The 17948-nt window shown below is 32.8% G+C and overlaps 1 protein-coding gene across 5 annotated transcripts in view; it reads left to right on the forward strand.

The window, feature by feature from the left end:
• Positions 1 to 17948, forward strand: part of Lrba (LPS responsive beige-like anchor protein) — a 728436-nt gene that overhangs the window by 291794 nt on the left and 418694 nt on the right. For all 5 annotated transcript variants that reach the window (XM_046459031.1, XM_046459033.2, XM_046459036.2 and 2 more), the window contains exon 36: positions 4820 to 4928. In XM_046459031.1, the coding sequence (XP_046314987.1) occupies positions 4820 to 4928 (109 nt within the window). The remainder of the gene's footprint in view (positions 1 to 4819; positions 4929 to 17948) is intronic.

Genomic DNA, 17948 nt, shown 5'->3' on the forward strand with positions numbered 1-17948 from the left:
TAATTGTAGCACCCTTTTAAGGTAGCTTTCATACATATTTGGTTGCTTTTCACTGCTTTTCAAAATAGTACTTATTTTACTTATTGGTAACAACAGAATCTAGTTGATGTACTTACTTTAGGGACATTTCTTAAGTTATTTATTAATTTTAATTGTTTACATATTCTATTGGATTTTATTACTTTTTCAAAGAACTAATTTTTATCTTCTAACTTTTCCAAGTAATCAATTTCTGCTCTCATTTTTGTTATTTTACTTTCAATTTATTTTCCTTTGCTGTTTATTTATTATTTCTTTAGTTAGTTAGATAATTTATATTGGGAGTTTTTGCCTTTTTTTAATGTATTTATTCAGGGTATATAGGTTTAGCTGTGGTCAACAACATAAGTGTGGGAGCAGAACTTTCCACCCTAGTGTTGTTGACTGTATTCAGTTCCTTCCTGGAAGTCACAGTTCCTTGTTGGCTATTGTTTGGGGGCTTGACCTCCTCACCATGTGAACCACTCATTAGGATACCCATAGCCCTGGTAGCTATCTTAAGCTGAGTCATCAGGAGAGAAAGTCAAGAAATTCAGCTAGCACCTGGCATTTACTCTGCAGTATTCATTGAAGAATGAGTATCATCCATTCACTGTTTTCAGATGTTCTTACTATAAAGACAAACAACTCCTTTCCACATGCAAAGGAAGGGATTATATTTGGCTTTGGCTACTGGGAGGTTTGGAATATTGGTCACTATTTTAGAGCCTCTTTGCTTGGAGTATTTTGTATGCTCTTATTTCTTTCCAGTTTTATTCTGCTATATCAAAACATACTCTGTATGTTACAGATCACCTTGTAGCCTCACATTTTGCCTGCTTTTGTGTATGTTTTGAGTTTATCTGAAAGTAGTTTATTATTCACTTTTGGATGTTGTGTTCTGCATGTATATATCAATCAGATCAGGTGTGTTACTGTGCTGTTAAAATATTCTGTACCTTTCGGTTTGGACTTGCAGCTCAGTGGTAGAGCACTTGCTTATCATGTGTGAAGCACTGGGTTCAATAATCAGCATCACATAAAATAAATAAATAAAATGAAGATGTTGTGTCAATCTACAAAAAAAGGCTATGAAAATATTCTGTAGCTTTATATTTTCAGTAATTAGTTGTATGCCCTAATATTGGGGAAAAATGTAAATTTAGTATCTCAAAATTCTAAATTTCTGTCTCTGGTTCATTTATCCTTTTATCATTTGGAATTTGATGTCTTTATTTCCAAGTTTTTTCCCCTAAAGCCTACTTTTCTCACATTACTAAATATACATTAACTTTCTTTTCTTGTCTAATTATTCATCTTTTCTAAAATTTTACTTTCAGTGTTTGTGCAAATTTATGAAATTTTGTCACTTATAAGCAGCATATATTTTTTAAAAATCTAAATGACAATAATTCTATTATGAAATGTTTACTTGTTATATGTATTGGATAAAATGCATCCTCTCATTATGTTCTTCATATTCTACCTTTTGTGTATTCCTTTCTTTTTCTTCTCTTTTCTTTTCCCTCCCCTCCCCTCCCCTCCCCTCCCCTCCCCTCCCCTCCCCTCCCCTCCCCTCCCATGGATTTTCTGATGCTTAAGTTTTTTTTCCATTTGCTTGTTGATTTTCCATTCTTTTAGCTACCTCTAGCAGTTACCTAGAGATGACAGCATGAATATTAGAGATGTCTTATATGAATCGTCCTTTTTTAAAATATTTTTTAAGTTGTCAGTGAATTTTTTTTTCTTTATTTGTTTATTTATATGTGGTGCTGAGGATCAAACCCAGGGCCTCACACATGCCAGGCAAGTGCTCTACCACTGAACCACAACTCTAGCCCTATGAATTGTCCTTTTTTTAGCAATTCATGGACAATCCAAGAAAGTTATAACATTTATTTGGTTTCTCTTGCCTTCTGTTCCATTTTTATTTATTTTAAGATTATGTTTTAATTTTAGTATCATTATAAATGTTATAAATGTTTGGTATTTGAGATTTGTCAGCATATTTGCCATTTCCATTGCTTCTATTACTTTTCTTTGAGTGGTATCAGTCTGACATTTTTCTTGTGTAGATTGGCTAGCAGCAAATTCTCTTTCATTTGTTATAAAATGTCCTTATTTTGCTTTTGTTGGTGAGGATAAACTTTTCCTTTACTCTCTTAAGTTCAGTGTTTGAGAGGGCTGTGAATTAAATTAACAAAGGACAAGTTCCCAAGACAAAATGTGACTTTTTTTTTTTTAATTCGACTATGTGGGAGTTGACCGAAAAATGTGATTTAAAGAGGTGGTTAGAATTTATGTCTTACTTGCCATCTTAATAGGGGAAGGGAAGTGGGTGAAGAGTTAGTTACAGGAGGAAAAAAAAAGAGAGAATTTCAGGAAAGAAAAATGGACCCTTAAGAGAACAGATCAGAGAAATAATAATTTTAGACAATAACTATTCAGACAATTATTCCAGTGCAAACTTTCCATCTTCAGTGTTAGGAGCCACTCTTCCTGGGTTGTGAAACTCTCTGGGAAGGGATTTATGGCAGTTGAATTTTTTTGTGTGCCTGTGGTTGGGGAAGCCCAGGCTTTGGCCAGATAAGAGGAATTAATAAGAAGAATCTTTACTGTGTTATGTGCTGGATCATTTCCCTTTCATTATTGGAAGATTGTTTGAGTTTGGAATTCTTAGCTGCTGTTTTCATTTAACATCTTGAAGAGGTCATTGCTTATTGTTGCTTTTTCTGAGGGCAAGGGGATGTCTTTTCCTCTTCTACTTTCCTCTTCCCCTTCGCTGGTTTTGTGATTTTTTTCCTTTGGTGATTTTACTATTATATACCCAAGTCTTTTTCTCTCTAACTTGTGATTTGTAGTATTCCATCAACATATAGTCCAGTGTTTTTTCCTGTTTTGGAAAAATTGTGGCTATCATCTCTTCAAATAATTTTTTTAGTTATATATCTACTATCTTTCTTGTATTCCAGATATGTTAGACCTTTTTAGAGGTATATTTCCTTTATTTGTTTTGTCTAATTTTCATGCCATTTGTCAGCCTAATTATCACTGATTTCGCTTTCATTTAATTTTTCTCCTTGGGCTGAGTTTATTAAGTTGGCTATTCTTATTTTCATAGTTTTTTTTTTTTGTGTGTGTGTGTGTGTGTGTGTCTCATTCTTTAGTCTCTGTATGGTATTGTCTGCCCCCAGAGAGGTGTTTCTTTTGATTATGGATTAGGAACTGAATCGATTCAAGGCTGGATTCTTGTAGTCTTTGTGAGAGTTTGCTTTATTTTCAGTTTGCCTGTTCCTAGCTTGTAACCCTCCTGAGGTCCTTTGGATACCTGAAGTTTTGCTGTGGCCCTCCTGTGTTGGTACTTTCATTATTTTCTCCCCATACTGAAATTTTTGCTTAGCTTTTTTTTTGCTACCAGTTGATCTAGATAAAAGCCACTGATAAGTTTGTTGAAAGTTTGTTTCAGTGTTTTGAGACCTGTTCTATTTCTGTTTTTTAAGCGTGTACCTGGAGTTTTGGTGAAAGTTTGTTTAATAATCTTTGAGGCTATGTTAGGCTATGTACATGTTTTTGTCTCCCTTGCTCTGAGAATTGCTGACAGCTCTGTTAAGGTTCTGTGTTCTTACTTGTGAGCAAACACTTCAGTGAGGAAATTCATGCTGAATGTTTTCTGTGTGCTTTCTTCTCTCGAAATCTTCACTCCTTAAATCTTGACTGCCTTTGTAGCATTGTATTACTCTAACAAGAATACTTGAGGGATCAATTTATAAGGAGGTGTATTAGTCAGTGTTTTCACTGCTGCAGCCAAAAGAGTTGACAAGAACAATTTCAGAGGTGGAAAAGTTGATTTGGCTCTCATGGTTTCAGAAGTCTCGGTACATAGATGGCCAGTTCCATTCCTTGAGGCCTGAGGTGAGGCCGAATATTTTTGTTAGAAGTGTGGTGAATGAAAGCAACAGGACATGATACCAGGAGTGAGAGAAAGACTAAGCTCAGTTTATAAACTATGTATCCCAAAGCCATTCTCCTAATGACCCTCCTCTCCAGCCATACCCTACTTGCCTACAGTTGCCACCCAACTAATCCCTAGTAGCAAATTAACGCACTGATTAGGGTAAGGCTCTCATAACCCAATCATTTCACCTCCAAGTATTCTTGCATTATCTCGCAAGCTTTTGAGGGACATCTAATATCTAAATCATAAGAGGGGGGATGTTTATTTTGACTCATGAGTATAGGAATTTAATTCATGGTTGTTTTTCTAGTTCCTTTTGAGCCCATGTAAGGTGGAATGTCATGGTGGGAGTATGTGGTGGAAGAAGGTGCTTGCCTCATGGCGGCTGCAAACTAAAAAAAGAGAGGAGGCTAGGGTCCCAATATCTCCTTCAAAGCATGCCCTAACTTCCCTAGGGCCACCATGAAAAAGGTTTGACCACCTTGCAGTGTGCAGTGAGCTGCCAACAGTCTTCAACTTTGGGGATCACTTAACCAATCTATAGCAGGTGGTAACTTTTAATTGCTTTTAAAAATATTAAATAATCACGTATAAATCCACTTTAATTTTTAGTTGCTTCTGTTGAATGTGTAGTTTGGTAGAAGATAATTGCTTTTGCTGCAATGATAACCTTTTGCTGTTACATTCTTCAATTGTTTAGCATGAAATAATGTTACCGCATTGTATATAATATCAGAAGAGGAAGTTAGACATTCCTTTCTCTTCAAATATCAAAATGTACCACTTTTGAGACATGGCTAATCATTTATACATCTATATTTATTTGAGAATATTTATCTCTTATAGGTTGCTTAGCCAAACAATGAAGGATCATCTAGTAAGAGTAGCAAATGAAGCGGAATTTATCCTGAGCAGGCAGAGAGCAGAGGATATTCACAGACATGCGGAATTTGAGGTAGGTTACAACAACATGTCACTGATGTAAAGAAATTATGTTTTGCAATAGTCATTACAGTTGCCTAGGTAAAATGACAATGGTCTAAGTAAATGTGTTATATATTATCCGAAAACTAAGTTTGTGAAAAATTCGCAGAGGGTTTTGGGGTGAGAATTACTCATGTGTTTTGCCCTCTCATCTCAACTCCACCTCATCTGAAAATTGGCCAGAGCAGCTTGTTTGGCTGACCCAATTTTAATAACAAAAACGGGATCCTGGCTCTCTTGCTTTTCCAATAAAGAAAATTAGCAAAGGACTTTAGACCTCTCTGGGTAATATTGAGCTAGTTTATCAGAAGTGAAAATTTCTGTGGCAAAAATAGTGTCTCCTTTTACAGAGGAGTTGAACACAGATATGTATAATTTTCCTACCCTTATGGTTTGAGAACCCTATTTGTAGCCGAGGAGATGAGGGAAAATATAGCTCTCTTCTTGGATCCCCACTGGGAGACCAAGTTCTAGACCATTCTGGAATCACTGCTTATGTCATGTATATGTGCAGCAAATATGAGTTTATACCGGAGGTTAATGATTTTATAGCTTTGTAATGTTCCCAACACACCTACAGTAAACTAAATTTTGAATTAAAAATTTGATTTGAACATTGCTGTAGAACTCGAAAAAGCAAAGTACTGAATAGGCTATTTCTAACATGTAAAGAGGAGATATATGTTCGTATTTTTCTGGTATTTTACAAAAGATGAAAAGCACTTCAGCACATTTTATACAACAGCAAAACTTGAAAAATTGTTCTAGAAAAATAAACTCTAGAAGCGTTTCTTTCACTTATTGCGGGAACAAAATGTTAATTAAAACTGTAGCTAACATAAACTATCAGTGTAATAAGAGAATTACATATTGTGAATTCTGAGAATTTTCCTGAATTTTGAAGATGTTTCTTTTTAAAAATTTATTTATTTATTTATTTTAATTAGCTATATGTGACAGCAGAATGCACTTTGATTCATTGTACACTAATACAGCACAACTTTTCATTTTTCTGGTTGTACACGATGTGGTGTCACACCATATGTGCAGTCATACATGTAGATTAATGATGTTTATCTCATTCCACCATCTTTTCTGCTTCCATGTCCCCTCTTTACCCCTCCCTCCCCTTTGCCCAAAGTTCCTCCATTTTCCCATGCCCCTTCCACCCCCATTATGGATCAACATCCACAAAATATTCAGCCTTTGGTTTTTTGGGATTGCCTTACTTTGCTTAGTGTGATATTTTCTAACTACATCCATTTACCTGCAAATGTCATAATTTTATTATCTTTTAATGCTGAGTAATATTCCATTGTGTATATATACCACAGTTTCTTTAGCTATTCATCTATTGAAGGGCATCTAGGTTGGTTCCACAGTTTAGCTATTATGAATTGAGATGCTGTAAACATTGATGTGGCTGCGTTACTACAGCATGCTGATTTTAAGTCCTTTGGGTACAGACCAAGGAGTGGGGTAGCTGGGTCAAATGGTAGTTCCATTCCAAGTTTTCTACGGAATCTCTGTACTGCTTTCCAGATTGGTTGCACCAATTTGCAGTGCCACCAGCAATGTATGAGTGTGCTTTATGCTCCACATCCTCGCAACCATTTATTGTTTGTATTTTTGATAACTGCCATTATGACTGGCATGAGATGAAATCTTAGTTTTGATTTGCATTTCTCTAATTACTAGAGATGTTGAACATTTTTTCATATATTTGTTGATCAAATATATATTTTCTTCTGAGAAGTGTCTGCTCAGGTCCTTAGCCCATTTATTGATTTTTTAAAAGATATTTTTTAGTTCTAGATGGACACAGTATCTTTATTTACTTATCTTTATGTGGTGTTGAGGATCAAATCCAGGGCCTCACATGTCTAGGTCAGCGCTCTACCACTGGGCCACAACCTCAGCCCTGGGTGGTTTGTTTTTTTGGTGTTGAGATTTTTGATTCTTAGTGCTCTGTCATACAGATGGCAAAAATTTGCTCCCGAAATGTAGGTTCTCTCTTCACCTCATTGATTGATTGTTTTTCTGAGAAGATGTTTTATTGTAGGATATCATCAGTCTTGGTGGCACATGCCTGCAATCCCAGTAGTTCAAGAGGCTGAGGCAGGAGGATTTCATGTTTGAGGCCAGCGTTAGTAACTTAGCAAGACTCTGGCTTATAATAAAAAATAAAAAGGGCTAGGAAGTAGCTCAGTGGTAAAGTGCCCTTGAGTTCAATCCCTAGTACAAAATAAATAAATAAATAAATTATAGGAGATCTACTTATATATGAACATATGTAGAAAAGTAATGAATTTTAGCAGCCAGTCCTAAGAAAACTTTCTATGTGTATTCATATGTTCACATTTTTCTAGTTTTGGTAATGTAATTTATTTTGTAAGTTTGTTGACTGTTTGAATGATATCCTGGTTGATTCAGTATTACAGGCCAATACTTGCAGTGTCTTAGAAGTCTGGAGGCATTGCTTTCTGATATTTTCCTCAGGGTTCAATTTGCTGTTTCTATCTTTTGTCTGAGATTTCTTTGTCTATGAAATTAAATTTCTTAACAGCATTATGGCTCATTTTAAACATTATTTATCAAATTGTCCTGGAATATGGTTTCATATTATAATCTGCAGATTCAGATTTTTACTTAATTTTTTGGAAATATTCCAAAATTATGTCTTGAAACATATTTTTTCCTTTTTCTTTACTTCGTGATATTAAACTTATGTTAGATGTGTTTTCCTTTCATAGCCATTAGCTTTTCTCTGATTGCTTTACTTGCTTATACTACCTTTTTGTTTTGTTTTGTTGAAAAGCTGAGGATTTAATCCAGGGCCTTCCACATGCTAGGCAAGCACTCTACCACCTACCTACATCTTCAGCCCCACTTTCTTTTTATTTCTAACTTTATTAATTAAATTTTGAGTATTTTATTTTGACCTTGATATTTTTAACTTATTTATTAGATCTATAGTTCTTAAGTTTTGTTTCTCATTTTGTTTATTTAGAATCAAAAGGTATCTCCTTTTATACTTACTTTATTTTGATTATTTTTAAATCACTTTTTTTTTACTGTGTTCACCAGAAGAAAATAATGATGAGAAAATTTCTTTTATTCTTCAAGCTATATTTTCTCCTAGAATTCTTTGTCTTTTGTATATAATCTTATAATTTTATTTAAAAATTTATTAGTTCATTTATTTATTGATTGATAAGTATCTGGATAACTACCATGATTTTTCTTTCCATCTTGATCATACTTAGAATGCTCCACCCTGGAATTCTGTTGGTTTATGCAGAATGTGCAGCAGTAAAATGTCCTAGTAACTTTTTCCCTTCCCACTGTATGTACAGGCTTTTTTTCTCTCTCTGAGCTACAGTTTGCTTTCTGACCAGTAACCTATAGTGCATCATGAAGAGAGATAAAGCTTAGTTGAGGTGGGAAAAAGGAGGCTTTCTTTAAATACTTGGTTTTCTTTTTGTAAGTTTTGTGAAATGTTTTCTACCAGATTCATTCCATCTTGTTTGTGACTAGACACTTCTAATAGGGCACTGTGTTGAGGCTGAATTATTTTCCCAGGCAGTTCCTATAGTAGTCTGTAGTCCACTTCAGACAGCACAGTCAGCCCTGCCATTTCACCCCTCATTTCACCAATTTTTACACTGTGGATTTTTCTATCATTTCTAGTTAGAAGAGGAAAGAGATTATGGTACCTATTCATTTTGTTTCTTTACATATTTAAAGACATTATGAAAGAATCTCAGCATTTGGTGGATTTACCTGTTGCTTTGGGTGGTGGGTGCATGGGTGGGAAGTGAATCTTGCTCCTCCTTCTGTTCTAGTTCCAGTGTGTTTGCTTCCCCCTTAACATCCTATATTGTTTCTGCTGTTTGATACTTTATATTATATTCCTTATGTTGTTTCATTATTTTTGGGTTTTCGTTTTTTTGCTTAAAAATATTTTTGGTAGCTTCGTTTCAGGCATTAAAGGAAGGGGAAAGAGTTTGATTGCCATTTCAGCCTGCCATCGTAACTTAGAGCCTATTAATGTCCTTCCTAATTAATTACGGAGAAGTTTACTTTATAGTAACTGTGGGTTGAGAATGCAGTTTCTTCCTTGTATTTGAAGTTTCAGTGATTATGATGGTAGCCATATATGTGATTTTTTTGGTGTGTGTATGAATGAGGAAGAATGAGGAAGGAAAAAACACTTGGAACTGAATGAGGAAAGGTATTTCTTAAGCACTATTATGCAAGAGATTAGACTGATTTGATCTAAGTAGTATATATGTTTGCAGCTTAGATGAGACATGATGGTGCTAATAGTTGTGAATGTTGAATAAGTACTGAGGCTGTGTCAGACAATGTTATGAATAAGTATTAACTAATTTAATCCTTAAAGTAGACCTCTGAGGTAGTACTGTTGCTATTCCTTGTTTTATAAATTTCAAAACAGTCTGAAATAGAAACAACCCAGGTTTGGGAAGTTTAGCTCTTAATCACTAATCTTTGAATTTGGTTCATATTTTATTAGATTTCTACAGAATATATGAATAGAAGTTAATCCTGGAATATATACTAGGTTTATTTTGAGCATTTAATTCATGCTTTGTCTAGTATACTTTTTCATTCAAATCATTTTTATCATGTGTGATATTTGCAATATTATATAGTAATATTATAAGGTGTTATAATAAAATTATCTAAGTAAAACTGAAAATATTTCCAAACAAACATTATTACTTATATTTTTAATGAAGGAAATATGCTTGTTCAACCATTCCACATCAGAGTAAATTCCCCCTCCCCTTCCCCACAGAGGCACTTTACCACTGCTCCACAACCCCATCTCTTTTTATTTTGAGACTGGGTCTCACAAAGTTGCTTAGGGACTTACTAAGTTGCTAAGGCTGGCCTTGAACTTGTGATCCTCTTGCCTCATCCTCTGGTGCTGCTGGGATTACATATGTGTGCCACTGTACCCGGCCAGAGTCACTTTCCAGAGAGAAAAAGATATACATTTTATATTTAATCCTCTTTTATTTTCATATAAAAGGAATTACCCTTCCTATGTTTATTCAACAGACTTCAATTGATTGAACATGCTCACATTTAACGTATTTCTAAGTATACTGCTCTCAAATCTTAAGTAACACTCTATGAGACAGATTTTTCCTAGGCAGCTCATGTTTTACAGGTTGTCTATATTCAGTCTTGAATTCATGCTTTTTATTCTTAAATATTTCTGAACTTTGTATATTGCTACTTATCTCCTCTAAGAAAGAGAGATGTTGTCATGTGTTTATTAGACCATTTGTGGTTGTAAAGTATGTGACTTGTTTAATTTATTATCAAGTTATTGATTACAATATAGATCTGAGATACATATCTCTTTAGTTCATTGCATATTATCATTGGAATGTGCTATCCTTGGCATCTGTTTTGGTTTATGTAGAGGTTCCATGAGTGTCATGGTATTATTGATTTGGTATACATTTTAATTTTAGTTTTTAATCTTACAGCTGTGACTAGAATATTTATGAAAAATATGTCATACTAAATATTTGGACCTTGTCTTGTAAATATAGAATATTGGTGAATATACACATTTCAAGCCCATCTTTTTATAAAAAAAAAGTTGTTTGTTGGAATTTCAGTATGTATAAAATAATGGGCTCTATCAGTCAATTGTCATAATCAATTCATGCCTCAGTCAACTGAAGTTTATTGTAATACAGATGTGAGCCAAATGATCACCTAATGATTTTATTCTTAGGAGTCTATATAAGTTAAAATGCACTTCAATAAGAATTTTGTTATGTTCTTTCATTACTTTGAATTTCATTTAGTATATTATAGAACTTAACTTTTTATTAACATAAATGGAACTATAAACCAGATGTTCAGTTTGTTTGAATTAGTAAAGATGTATATTCCTTTTTATGAAATAAATGCTATGAAAACATTTGATTCCCCCTGGGGATTGAACCCAAGAGTGCTGTACCACTGACCTACATTCCTACTACCTACCCCAGACCCCACCCCCTTATTTTTTTAAATTTTGAGACAGCATCTCATTAAGTAGCTGAGGCTGGCCTTGAACTTGTCATCTTCTGCTTCAGCCTCCCAAGTAGTTGGAATTAAATGGATACACCAATGTACACATCTTTTCTCTAAGCTTTTAGAAATAAATCTTCATAACAATCCTTTGAAGTAGATATTGGTATTATCATCCTCCTGGTTTTACAGATGAGAAAACTTGAAGCAGAGAGGCTAAGTAATTTGCTCTGGGTCATAACAGCCAGGATGTGGGAAAAGTTGAAACCACAGAGTCTGATACAGGGTGTAAATTCAGAACCACTTTGCTATGTGACCATCTACTAAGTGGTTTCGTCTACATTTGTTTATTTCAGCAACAAAAGAAGTTTGTGAAGTACTCGGGATAGATTGAGAGAGTGAGCTTGAGCTATGTACAGGGGCACAGAGTTACTAAAACAACAATTTTGAATTAGAGCTTAGATCTGTACAGTGACTGTACAGTCTGTCCCCATGTACTCTGTTGATTTCAGGGTTCCCAGAGTGTTTGGCTGTGTGGCATTGGTGGTGCATCATTGAGCATAGCTGCCTTCCAAAGTGTTTGTCTATTCTTTAGTTTTGAAGGAGTGTGATACATGTTAACAAATACATATGCAAATGATAATCTTAAGTGTAATTATGATGAAGTACTCAATTTTCTCTTCAGTACTTGCATTTTAATGGTAATTTTTTCTTTATTTAAAAATAAATGTTATTTCATATATAACAGTGAAATATGTTCACTGAAGTTAATAATGAAAAATACAAAGAATACCAATCATTCATAGTTTAGTTTTAACAACTATTTATCTCCATGTTTTGACTATTTAATTTGAAATAATTACAGAATTTTTAAAAATCAAAAAAATGATGTAAGGATCTTGTGTACTCTTTGCCTTAGTGCCAATTTAAATATTCACTTACTTATTCATTCAAACTCCCACTCACCAAATTAGAATCATGAGCCTTTGTCTTTTAAAATCTTAAAAGCAAAATAACTTACTGTGAGTAAGTTGTCATTTATTAATATTTTTTGAAAATATGATTTGTAATAGCTCTTTGATATCCCAATATAAATAAGTAATTATTTTATCATTCTCTATTCTCATACATTTAAATAGTGTATATTTTGCTGTTACACATAAATCTTTGAGGAATATTTATAATTTTTTATATTTCTGATATAAGTGACAATTTGGGATCAGAGGATAAGTTCTTTTGTGTATCTTCACACATTTATCCCCTTTCACTGCTCCATAGTTGAATAATATTCCACTTCGTAATTAATTTCTCAATCGTATCTATACAGAATTAAGTGGTATTTCATAGTGGTTTTGATTTGCATTCCTTAGTGAATAATGATATTGAGCATCTTTTCATGTATTTATTTGCCAGTTATCTATCTTGTTTAGGAAATATCTAATCAAAATCCTTTACCCATTTTTAAATATTTGCCTGTGTCCTTATTATCAGCATGTGGATTTTTTTTTAAACTTTACTTTTATTACTAGTGAGCTTGAAACTGCTTCATTATGATTTAAAATAGTTTTTAAATGTTTGTTTTCTTTGCTTATGTCAGTAAAATCTGTGTTAGTGATTTGTTTACCTATTTGTGAATGGCTTTATTGATTAAGGGTATTAACCTTTCTTTTATTTGTTCTCTATTTTCTCTTGGTGGTTTTTTTTTATTATGAAATTTGTTATATATTTAAATATATACACAGTTATGAATTATATATTTAAATTTTAATTTAAGCTAGTTCAAAGGCTTTCCTTTAGTTTTATTTGTTATTAGTAGTAGTTGTGTTTTTACATTTAGTAAAATAGTTCCCATTTCAAGATCTTTCATATATTCTTTTCCATTCTTCAAAACTGATAGTCATACCCTAACAGGAAAGATAGATAAATTGGACTTTATCAAAATAAAGAAGAAAGTGAAAAGGCAGCCTACAGAATTGGGGAACCTCTGCCAGTCTTATTTGTGATGGGGTCTAGAATCTAGAATATATGAAGAATTTTTATAACTCAATAATAAAGAGATAAATAAAAATTTTAAAATGGGTAAAGGATTTGATTAGATATTTCTCTGAACAAGATAAATAACTGGCAAATAAATATATGAAAGATGCTCAATATCATTATTCATTAAGGAATGCAAATCAAAACCACTATGAAATACCACTGAATTTTCCTGTATAGCTATGATTAAGAAAGGCAATAATAAGCACTGACAGGGAAATGGAGAAATTGGAACCCTGGTATGTTGGTAGAATGTAAAATGATGCAGTCACTCTGGAAAACAGTGTGGGAGTTATGTGGTTAAACATAGTGGTACTGTATGTCCACAAGAATTGAAAACATATATCCACACAAAATCTTGTACACAAATACTTATTGAAGTATTATTCCTAAAAATCCATAATCAGCATAAGCTCAAATATCCATCGACAGATTAATGGATAAAAAAATGTGAGCTCTTCATACAATGGAATATTATTTATACATAAATGTGTGTATATGAATGCATTATATATATGTCCAGCTATATAAAGTTAGGGTTAGGGTTATATAAAATTTAAAGGTTGAAATGATGAATTATAATATAAATAAAAGTCTTATGTCTGTAATCTGTTAAGAGGAAAATAAATTTCTGTGACCATAGTACATTCATTTAGCCTCCGTGGTGCTTTGATGAGTTTATCTAATTAATGACAAATGGCATTAACTATTTTATGTTTCATATTTCATATAAATTTATAACCTTTACTAGAATATTAACATCTAGTGATACATTTGAATATATTTTCTAGATTTAAATATAATTTAAAATATTTTGTTTGGGGGCTAACAATGATAGTGTATTCTTAGGCTATAGGCTTTTTGTCATCAAATATATTATCTATATAGTCTTCAATTGTGTTTATGATTGTCATTGGATACTAAAAATTTCTTGATACTCTTATATAACTTCTAGTACTCTTGGTAAATCATGTTTAGCAGCAAGCTTCTCTGCATGATTTCTCTTCAGTAATTAAATTTAGCATTTCCAGCTGCTGAAAAATTTGTTGGCCTTTTCTGTTCATTTGTGTTTCCTCATGCATAAAATGTAAGACATCCACATAGTTCTAATTCTTTTTGAGTACCAACTTATATGTTGGGGTTGGCAGTTATATTGTATAAATTATTTATTTTCTTATTTAATCTTAAATATGAATATAAAATATTAATCTTATATGTTAATATAAATATGAATTGATATATATATATATCACATATATGATTAGGAGTGTCTTTCTTATAGTAATTTATAAGTAATTTAGGATTTTTTTCCCTTAGAATGCTAGACCAGGTTACTTTTAATGATGTGTAATTTCAGACACCTACATTTTTTCTGGAAGGGCAAGGTATACACAATTACATAGAACTTAAGTTGGGCTAATTATGACTGGATCATTGAGTCTTCTGATTATAAAAGAGCAGAATAATTTTAAATAGTAGAAATAAATCTATATCTGCTCTTTTACAGGAATTTATTTGGGATACTTTAACTGAATTGTATTTAAGTGATGGGTGTGTTTTGATGTGCTAGTTTTTTTGAAAACTTGTTTGCTGATACCACTGAGCTACATATGTGTTTTCAGAGAATTCTGTGCCTATAACTCAGCTCATTGTTCTCCATTATTGCATAAAGCACTTTTCATAGATAATGTATTTCTTATAATAAATTATAAGCACGTAGCTATAACTTGCTATTTTTAATTGTCTCAAGTGATGGTTCTTTAAAATATTAATTATTTATATATGAACAGCCAACAAAAGTCCAGATGTAATCTTAATTTGTGGATTTATTTAGAATTATACCACATAAACTATTCTTTGTTGAGATTCTGATTTGACCAGTGCATGCATGGTGTATGGTTGATTGGACAATTATACATATGTGCAATATAAAAACTGAAATTCTAAACTTTTGGCAGAAAACAGAATGGTAAATCTTGATGACTTTGTATTTGAACATGGATTTTTTTCATAAAAGAGAAAAACATAAAGAAAAAATAAATAATTTGATATCATTAAATTTAAAAAAATTTGTGTGTCACAGTACATTTTCTTTGCATTAAGAAAGTGAAAAGAAAACATACAGAATGGGAAAAACATTTGCAGTTTATTAAACCAGCTCCCCAAATCTGTTTGCTTTTTTACTTTTTACCTTACATTACATTGTTAAATTCAATTTGCTGATGTAATGAGGTGATATGTTATCAAATAGAGATGTGGTCACAACACAAATGTTTATTATTGAACTGTTAGTCATCTTTAATTTTTCAGTGTTTTAAGCAGAATATTACCCATAGAATATAACTCAATTAATGAAAAATTTTAATTTGAAAACAAAAAGGTGTACCTAAAAGGATAATAGAGGTTTAGAAAAATTATTTATGAAATGGAAATGTCAATCCTTAGATTCATACAGAGTTGCAGTTGGCTCTAATTAACCAAAGCAGCCTTGAAGTAAGATAAGAAAGTTGTAAAAACTTTCATTTTTCTGTTTCAGAATTTGTTATAAAACAGCAGTAAACAAAGTAGCATGTTACTAACTTAAGTATATCAAATGAGGGAATAAAACTGAAATAAATCCATACATCTAAGGCCATCGTTTTCTTTTGTTTTGTTCTTTGACACTGGGGAATAAGCTGAAGGGTGCTCTACCACTGACTTATATACCTAGCTCTTTTCATTTTGTAGTTTGAGACAGGGTTTCACTAATTTGTAGAGGCTGACTTCGATCTTGCAATCCTCTTGCCTCAGCCTATTAGGTCTCTGGGATTACATGAGTGCATTACTGGGCCTGGCAAGGCCATTGATTTTTTTGACAGTGGTCCAAAACCAGGGGATAGAACAATAGTCTTTGACAAGTGGTCCTGGGACAACTTGATATCCCCATGCAAAGAGTGAAGTTGACCCCTACCTCATATCTTATTCAAAGATAACTCAAAATCGATCCTTGATCTCAATATAAAAACTAAATTCCTAAATTTTTGTCAGAAAACTGAGTAGTAAATCTTCATGACTTTGAATTTGGACATAGGTTTCTGGATATAATGACATCAATCAAATTAACATGAGAAAAAGTAGATAATTTGATATCATTAAAATTTTTTAAAAATTGCATCATAGAACATTTATATTTATATTAAGAAATTGAAAAGAAAACATACAAAATGGGAAAAATTATAATTGTTTTATAAGGGTTTTAAATTCAGAATACATTGAAAAAATTCTTTTAGAACAATAACAGAAAGACAAGCAACTCAATTTAAAAAAATGGACAAAGGAGAACCTGACACTGTGTCACATGCCTGTAATCCCAGTGGCTCGGGAGGCTGAGACAGGAGGATTATGGTTTGAGAGACAGTGTCAGCAATGGTGAGGTGCTAAGCAACTCAGTGAGACCCTGTCTCTAAGTAAAATACAAAATAGGTCTGGGAATGTGGCTCAGTGGTTGAGTGTCCCTGAGTTCAATCCCTGGGTTGAATAGACTTTTCTCAAAAAAAAAAAAAAAAAAAAAATATATATATATATATATATATATACACACACACACACACACACACACACACACACATACACATACACATGCGCGCGCGTCAAAAATTTGCTCAACACTATTAGTCTTTAAAGAAACACAAATGAAAACCAAAATCACCTGCCATTTCACATACTCTGGGATAGCTAAAATAAAAAAGACATTCAGAAATGTTTGTGGGATGTGGAGATCTTAGAACCCTATATATTGATGGTGTAATGTAAAATAGTAAAGCTGCTTTGGAAAACAGATTAGCATTTCCAAAAAAATCTAAACATATTATAAACACCCCAAAATTCAAAGTTGTATGCCCCCAAATTGAAAATAATTATTCAAACTCATCAGAATAGCCAAATGGTAAAAACAATCTATGATTATTAATTTTATGTGTCAACTTGTAGTCATGAGGAACCCAGATTAAACATTATTTGTGAGTGTGTTTTTAAGGGTGTTTCCAAAGAGATTAATTAGCATTTGAATTGGTAGTTTCAGTATTTTTCTATCGATCAAGTTGTTAATCTCTAGATTAGTTTTCCACAAGTTGTCTCTGTTTTCTCTGAACTTCCTCTTGACTGTCTGGCTTCAAGGCAGTCTTGCTACCAGTACCACACTCAATCACCACTACCACCATTCCCTCTTGAAATTTCTCTTTGTAAACCAGTGCCCTCCCTGTCACCTAAGCCAATATTCACCTATTTGTATTCATTTTAATAGTTCTCAGCTCAGTATCTAATGCTATTAATTGTTATCTTTTCCCTAGACTTTCAAGTGATTTTTTTTCTCTATTTACCAATTACTTCTTCTCAAAGGCTTTTCTGTTTTCTCTTTTTCTACTCAGACTTTAAATATTGAGATTCTTTGGGACTTTATCCTAAGCTGTCTCTTTTGTGTCTGTATTCTTTTGCTGTGCAATTCAATCTGTTTCCTTAGCTCTTAAATACTACCCTTATTCTGATAGTTTCAACCTTTGTGTCTTCAGTCCAGATTCCTTGTCTGATTTATGTGTTTAACCTTATTTTAAATATCCACTTGGACTTCTTACAAACATTACAGTTGAATTTGTTCAGCAGTGCCTTTTTAAGAGATGGGCCCTGGATGCAAACAACCTAGGTTTTTATATTTTTGCTAATACTGTTCAGGTTCTTAAAATCTTTTGTAAATGATTTCTTACTTCTCAAGTCCCTCATTTGTGAAGTGAGAATCATAATACAGTTGTGACCAACAAGGTTCATTTATTTGCTTAGTTGTTTATTCTTTTTGTTTTGTTTTGTGTTTTGGTGCTGGGGCTGGGATCCAGGACCTTGTGCAACTACGTATATGCTGTAC

The sequence above is a fragment of the Marmota monax genome, unplaced genomic scaffold (genome assembly GCF_021218885.2).
Source record: "Marmota monax isolate L192 unplaced genomic scaffold, Marmota_monax_Labrador192_F-V1.1 WCK01_AAM20220418_F8-fsc00002, whole genome shotgun sequence".
NCBI classification, from domain to species: Eukaryota; Metazoa; Chordata; class Mammalia; order Rodentia; family Sciuridae; genus Marmota; species Marmota monax.